This window comes from Acanthisitta chloris, unplaced genomic scaffold (genome assembly GCF_000695815.1).
Source record: "Acanthisitta chloris isolate BGI_N310 unplaced genomic scaffold, ASM69581v1 scaffold38635, whole genome shotgun sequence".
NCBI lineage: Eukaryota > Metazoa > Chordata > Aves > Passeriformes > Acanthisittidae > Acanthisitta > Acanthisitta chloris.
Genome location: NW_008673850.1, coordinates 3733 through 10564, shown reverse-complemented (window position 1 = coordinate 10564; position 6832 = coordinate 3733). Strand labels below are relative to the sequence as shown.

The following is a 6832-nucleotide window of genomic DNA, read 5'->3' as shown; positions in this document are numbered from 1 at the left end:
GTAGGTAAACAAATAAGGTTCCTTGGGGGACCTTTGCTTTTTCTCCTGGTTAAGTTTCTGTGAGCTGGTTACATTTCTGTGAATATTCCAGACCCCTGTCTGGGTTGCTCAAAAAGCACACATGTTCTGTCCTTCTAAATAATTGTTTTTCAGAAGTTTTGTCTCAAAGAATAAAGTTTTTATCATCTTTGAATATCCATGTGTTGGCAGAGCACCCGTATTAGCTATTTAGTACAATAGTGCTGAGAGGGTCCTCAGGGCACTCAAACCTGCAACAGTCAAGCTCAAGCCACAGTAAAAAGAAGAGCACAGCAGGCTTCCCAGATGATTCATGCAGTTGCTCCTAAGAAACATCTTAGAGGGTCTTTTAGGAGAGAAGACATAGTAGCTAGATGTTGAGGACCAAATCATACATTACTAATACTTACAGTGTAGTTATTTTGCAGCAGAGAAAAGCATGTGAAAACAGAGTATTTCTTTCCTCCACTATTTGTGCTACATTTTATGTTGGGCTCACTTAATTTTATTATTCTTGTTAGTAAAAATGAATATCCAGCACTAAAGCATTTAGGAAACACAGCACTGTCTGCACTGCAGGCCATTAAATCTTTGTAAATCAGCCCTGAAATATCAGCCTTTCCAATACATCATTATCTTTTTGCATGGTGAGTTGCTCTAATTGCAAACTGTCTAGATGAGATCCCACCCGTGCATTGTAAAATCACTACAAAGTGTAATTGGATGAGCCTTAACCATTCTTGGTGGCAGTCAATCTCTTCTACCCCAGTGGCTTTTGAAGGTAGCAAAGGAAAGGACAGTGTCAGTGTGTGTAAAAGAACAAATTTGCCACTTATTTTTACGGTGAGGAGAAATTCTTTTGTGTATGGGGATGAGTAGAGATTCTCCAGCAATAAAAATGTAAAAAAAAAAAAAAAATCCCATCAATTGATTAATGACTCAAAAATGCCTTTTGTTTTAACAGCTTCACTAAGCTGCCTGCCAGTAGCCAAACATCACACTAACACTCTATTAAATTCCTTTTTAACTTGTACTTAAACTAATTTTTAAATCTGTCTTCAGTTCCTGCCTAGCTAAAGTGAGACAGAGGCAATGTGCATACTCTTCTAAATTGGACTCATGGCCATTTCTTAACTTCCTTTCAAATGTATTAGTGCAAACAGAGGACAGGGTTCTCTGCATAATTACTGGCAAGGGTGCGACACTTCACTGGGTTTTAGTTCTCAGATTCAACGTACATAACCTGCTGCATATGTTGTCAGCATGTCTCAAGGACAGCCTTGCATCTATCCAGGGTAACAGTGGAGTTCATCTCTCATGCCAGGCAGGTGGTTCCCAAACTTTCTTTCCAAACTCTTAGGGAATAAATAAATAAATGGACAACCCTGTTCATGGACACTTGGCTCAAAGAGTTTGGTAAGGGCTGTTTGCATGAGCAGATCTGGATCCAGAGTTAGTATCTGATATTACCTGAGTGCTGCCTGTTGTTGGTGTATGTTCAGGCATTTTCCATAATAACAGTGCTCAGCAGCTTGTGGGATGGACTGTTAATAGTGTAAGTATAATGAACAATGATGTTTTAAAAAGTTTATTGCTTTTGCAAGTTTCTTGCTTTCCTGTCCTCACTGTGAAAAAATAAATTAAAATCAACAAAACATGTAGATGTTCAGGTCTTTAAAGGGTTCAGAAAATGGGCATTGAAAAGTCACTGGCATCAACAGGAAGTCAAAGAAGGCATCTCACTTTGTGTAAGACTAGTGTCATAAAACATTAAAGTCCTTTCAGAGTGTGTGGCTTTCAGTTCTTTCATGCACATGAGAGTGGTAGCAGCTAAATATGTCAGACTGTCAGGTATTTTTGCTTAAGGAATATGACATTATCTATTAAACAATTTCTGTTAGTTTCCTAAGAGAGCTTTCTAGTTAAACATTTCTCATCAAAAATAAAGCTTGATTCATCTCTTCATTCATCTCACTTTTATGAGGTACTAACCTAGTTACTCAGACAAGCATCTAGGAAGGTTTGATCTCTTTTTTCTTTTCTTTTCTTTTTCTTTTCATTTTTTCTGAGTTGGAAAACTTCCATGGCAATGTACCAGCCATTTATGCCTTTGGAAAATATCACTATCCATTCCCATTCTTAAATGGAGCAAGTTACAGCCAGCATTTACTGCAAGGATGCTATCCCTTGTGGAGCCTATAAAAACATTTATTAGCCATAGTGTTGTATTCATTATGTGTCTCAAAGAGAAGGGGAAGTAGAAAGGGGAAGCAACTAATAGTATTTTACATATTGAGATAATCTTTGGTCCTCAGAACTTCCCATGTCATTTTTTTCCCCTAGATTTTTTTTCCTTTTTCTTTCTGTTTGGGGCTTTTTTGTCCTAATAGATTCTTTCTTCTTTTGCCTCATCTCACTAGGAGGGAGCTTCTTTCAAGTGACTCCCACTGAGCATATGTTGTTCCTTCAGGGTGTTACCTGAGATTTCTCTGAACAGTTCTGCTCATCCTTCTCTGAAATGAATCCCATGAAAAAAATTTTAGTAGAGATTCCTACAGCTGCATTGACATTTTCTGCAACTGAAGTGCAATCTTCCTCTGGTACCTCCTTGGGTTATCCCATGAGGTTGGTCCTGGATCCCAGGCAGACTGTTTGAAATGGAGAAAAACGAAGACCACACACCTTTCAGTCTGTCCTTTTCCCTCTTGTCATGGTGGAACTAGGGCATCTTTCACTACTTCAGGATGGCAGGCAGAATTCAGAAGACTGAACTTTCCTCTGAAGTGTAGGGCTCATTTTAGAGGCTTCAGTTTGAAATTCAGATGATTTAAGTGTCTTTGCACTGAAATATGTCCTGAAATAGACTGCCAAATTCAGATGACATACAACAGAAAGTCATGAGGTACTGCTGCCCCTCTTGAGTTTTCTCTGCTTGGGGAACACCACTACAGTCAAGTATCAGTGGAGACGGTCATCTAAATTTTCAAATTCCACAGAGCCACACCAATGAATTTACAGTCTTTGGTTACTTTTTCATTGTTATATATAATGTTTGCATTGTATTCCTACTTCTGTTGAGCCTTGTATTGTGTGCTCATTTCACCTTTTTAAGTTCCAGGTTTTCCTTTTAAGGTCAAAACATTAAATTGATTTGTAAGTCTGTGGTTCTGCAGTAGCACTTGTAAGAATGGCACTTCACCATTCACTGTGATGCTGAAATTCCCATTACGCTCATAGTCATACCCTGGTTTACTGCTAGTACTGACTTTTGTTGCTACACACAAACCAATCTCCTGAATTCTTTCTGTCCTAGGGCAGAAGGGATAAATCTGTAGACACGTGTTTCATTTGTTTTAAATAACAAGATACTAGACAGAAATTAATATATATATTAGAAAAGCTGAACACATCAAACCAAATTAATTCAAATATCCTTTTGCATCTCTAAAAATACCAACATGCTCCTCTCACAGACATACAGGTCCTGCATGGCTCTCTTCTTTTATTTGCTTTCACCAGTACAAAAATAATTTTATGCAGTTTGGTGAACAAAAAAAAGAACTGCATGTCAGTGGCTTGCAGCAGGGCAGAAAAACCTGATTCCCTGAGTTTGTTTTTACCATTGGAAATTATTACACTACAACATAGGCTAACTTTCCTTGGAACTGGTTGTTTTTTCATAGGCTTTATTTCAAACTGGAATCCAAATTATGTTCCATGTATCACCCTTTCTTACATTATTCCTCTGAATTTTTAACAGCCTTATTTGATTTGGCCTATGAACTTTCCCATCCCCCCAAATCCACACTTATGGTCTGCCAGTCCACAAATCAACTTTCCAGTAAATGTTTAATCAGTTTATGGCAGAAGAGCCTTTTTATGTAGATTTCAAAAAAAGTTAGACTTATGAAAGGAATCAGGCAGACTGTGCATGTCTGTCCATCTAACCATATTTGCAACAGGATGTTTAAAATCTTGTTGACCAGCATCCTCCCTCTCCAGATGCATGATGAAAATAAGCAGCTGTTTAGGTGTCCCAATGCAGCAGGCTTGCCTAGTGATGGAAGAGAAAATTCTACAAGCCTTGGTAGACACACAGGAATCCTCTTGGGAATGAAAGAGCAGAAATAGCCAAACTGCAAGAAACTCCTCAGTCAACTTGCATGATACAAGACCCTGAAGTATTTGCTGGCAAAACACAGGTGCCAGCTTTGCTGTTCTTGTAGCTTGTGGATTGCATGGTGGCTGGGAACGTTAAAAGAGGTGTCTGGGAGAAAAGTCTCATCTTTTCACATTCTTTGCAGAGTCACTAGTTGATGTTTAGTTAGTTGATGTCATTAATGTTGATGTTTAAGTCAGATGGAATAGGCTCTAACGGCATCTATTTTTCATCAGTTGTCAGACCATCAGGTGCAAGTGTCTGTGTCGAAGACACCTATATGTGCATGCAGTTCAATGCATCCCACTTTCATTATCTATCTGTAGGACAGGTAGGAGCAGGACCTTTTTGGAGGGAGGATTTCATCTGTCACTACACCCTGCTCAAACCCATTGATGTCAGCTATTTAGGAGCCCTAGGTTTGTCCCCTACCACTACTGGGGGACAAGGCCTGCTCCAAGTCATGATGGTGGGAGTAGATCCAGCAGCTGTTAGTATGATTGTGCCAGTGCACTCCAGAGAATGGCCATGCAACTCAAACAGTGCTGTCATGGGGGAAAATGTGTTCAGTGGAGAAAAGCACCTGGCCACCTCCACCAGGACTATCAGCCTCCCTGTGTGAACCATATCTAATTTATTAAAAGCTGTGACTTGAGCCAATTATTTTTGTAGGAAGACCTACCATGTGCTAACAGGTAAGCTTCAGAAGCATGTATTTCAGTAATTAGCCTGTCTTGTTCCTAAATTAGGTGTATTGATCGGGTGGTTCAAAAGAGACTTTGTAGTACCAGATGTGGCTTGCCCATGAGCACACCCCACCATCCTTGCTGCTGTTGCAATGTGAATGGGCTGGGCTGGGCTGTCACTGCACTCTAAGCTCTGCTCCTTTCCATGTTTGCAGGCTTTCACACTCCAACCTCCAGGGATGCCAAGGAGCAGAAGCGCTTCTCCAGGCCTCAGTAAACGTGAGATAACTGTCTCAAGCAGCAGGCACTGGCAGAGCAAGGCTGACCCTTTTGGTGTCGTAGCTGCCTCCTTGGTGAGCCAACTGCCTGACCAGCAGAAGACGAGCGAGTCACCTCTCAGCTGGTTCAGAGGAGTGTATCTACCTCCCGCACTGCACTCTTTAAACAAGACATTGGTCAAGGGCGGCAAGTGGAAGGACATAGGCAGCACCCAGGAAAAGCGCAGGTCCTTCCTGCATGACTTCTGTAAGAAGTACAACGGCATAAAGAAGCTGCAAACCCACCTGGTGCACCTGGTGTCAAGAATTTATGTGGAGGACAGGCACAAGGTCCTGTACTGTGAAGTGCCGAAAGCAGGCTGCTCCAACTGGAAAAGGGTCCTCATGGTGCTCAATGGACTTGCTACTTCAGCACACAACATTTCCCATGATGATGTGCACTATGGAAAGCATCTAAGGAAATTGGACAGCTATGATCTAAAAGGGATATACACACGCTTGGACACGTACACCAAGTTTATATTTGTACGTGACCCTATGGAAAGACTGGTATCTGCCTTCAGGGATAAGTTTGAACATCCAAACAGCTATTACCATCCAGTATTTGGGAAAGCAATAATTAGGAAATACAGACATAATGCAGATGAAGAGGCATTGAAAACAGGATCAGGAGTGAAGTTCAAGGAGTTTATCCAGTATCTGTTAGATTCCCATCGACCTGTTGGAATGGACATTCATTGGGAGCAAGTCACTAAGCTCTGCTTTCCCTGCCTCATCAACTATGATTTTATTGGAAAGTTTGAAACCCTGGAAGAAGATGCTAACTACTTTTTGCAGCTGGTAGGTGCCCCAGCCGATCTGAAGTTTCCTAAATTCAAAGACAGACATTCCTCTGATGAGAGAACAAGTGCAGAAGTAGTGAGGCAATACTTAAAGGAATTGTCTAAGAAGGAGAGACAGCTGACCTACGACTTCTATTACTCGGATTACTTAATGTTCAATTATACATCACCAGTTGTATAACACCAGAATAGCTTCAGGCTTCTATTAGATATTTATCGTTTTGGGATTCAAAACAAGTACTTTGATATTAACCCTGAAAGGAAACAAAGTGACTGCTAAGTGGAGTTGTCTTGACTTATTGGAGATTTTATAAGCTAGGGTGATATCAATTGGCATTAAATTATAGGAGAATGCACAGCAAAAAAAGACCTATAAACAGCATAAATTGCACTAAAATGCCAGAAAAAAAGCTGCTTTTATCATTATGGATTGTACTATGGAAGCAGTAGCTCAGCCAGCTGTTGCATTATCTTACCTAATGTTCTTTTAATGGTTTAAGAAAAAAAGATTAGAGTAGCATGATTCTTTTTGTGTGTCTGCTTTAGAAATTGTTTTTGAAACAATTTTTGAATGTATTTTTACTTTCTGTCGCTTATTAATAAAGAAGCATTGGCTAATTTTCTAAAATGTTTGTGGCATTCTCAGTTGCAAGACTTGGTTGTTTGATTAGCATTAGACTGTAGATGTTTCTAGACCCAATTATTTTTCATTGACGGATGCTCTTGAATACAAATGCATCAAACTACAAGCAACACAGCAGCTCAACTGGTGAGCAGAGTAAGTTTGGGTAAACTTATGAAGTGCCAGTCCACTACCTTTCAATCGATGCACTGGAGTTGACAAACATG

At 40.1% G+C, this 6832-nt stretch overlaps 1 protein-coding gene across 1 annotated transcript; it reads left to right on the top strand.

The window, feature by feature from the left end:
- Positions 1 to 670: 670 nt before the first annotated feature.
- CHST9 (carbohydrate (N-acetylgalactosamine 4-0) sulfotransferase 9) lies at positions 671 to 6164 on the top strand (the record flags this gene model as incomplete). The annotated part of the gene is made up of 2 exons (XM_009075106.1): positions 671 to 742; positions 5080 to 6164. Coding segments are annotated over 2 exons (1157 nt in total), but the record flags the coding sequence as incomplete, so codon positions are not given.
- Between the last annotated feature and the right edge of the window lie 668 nt (positions 6165 to 6832).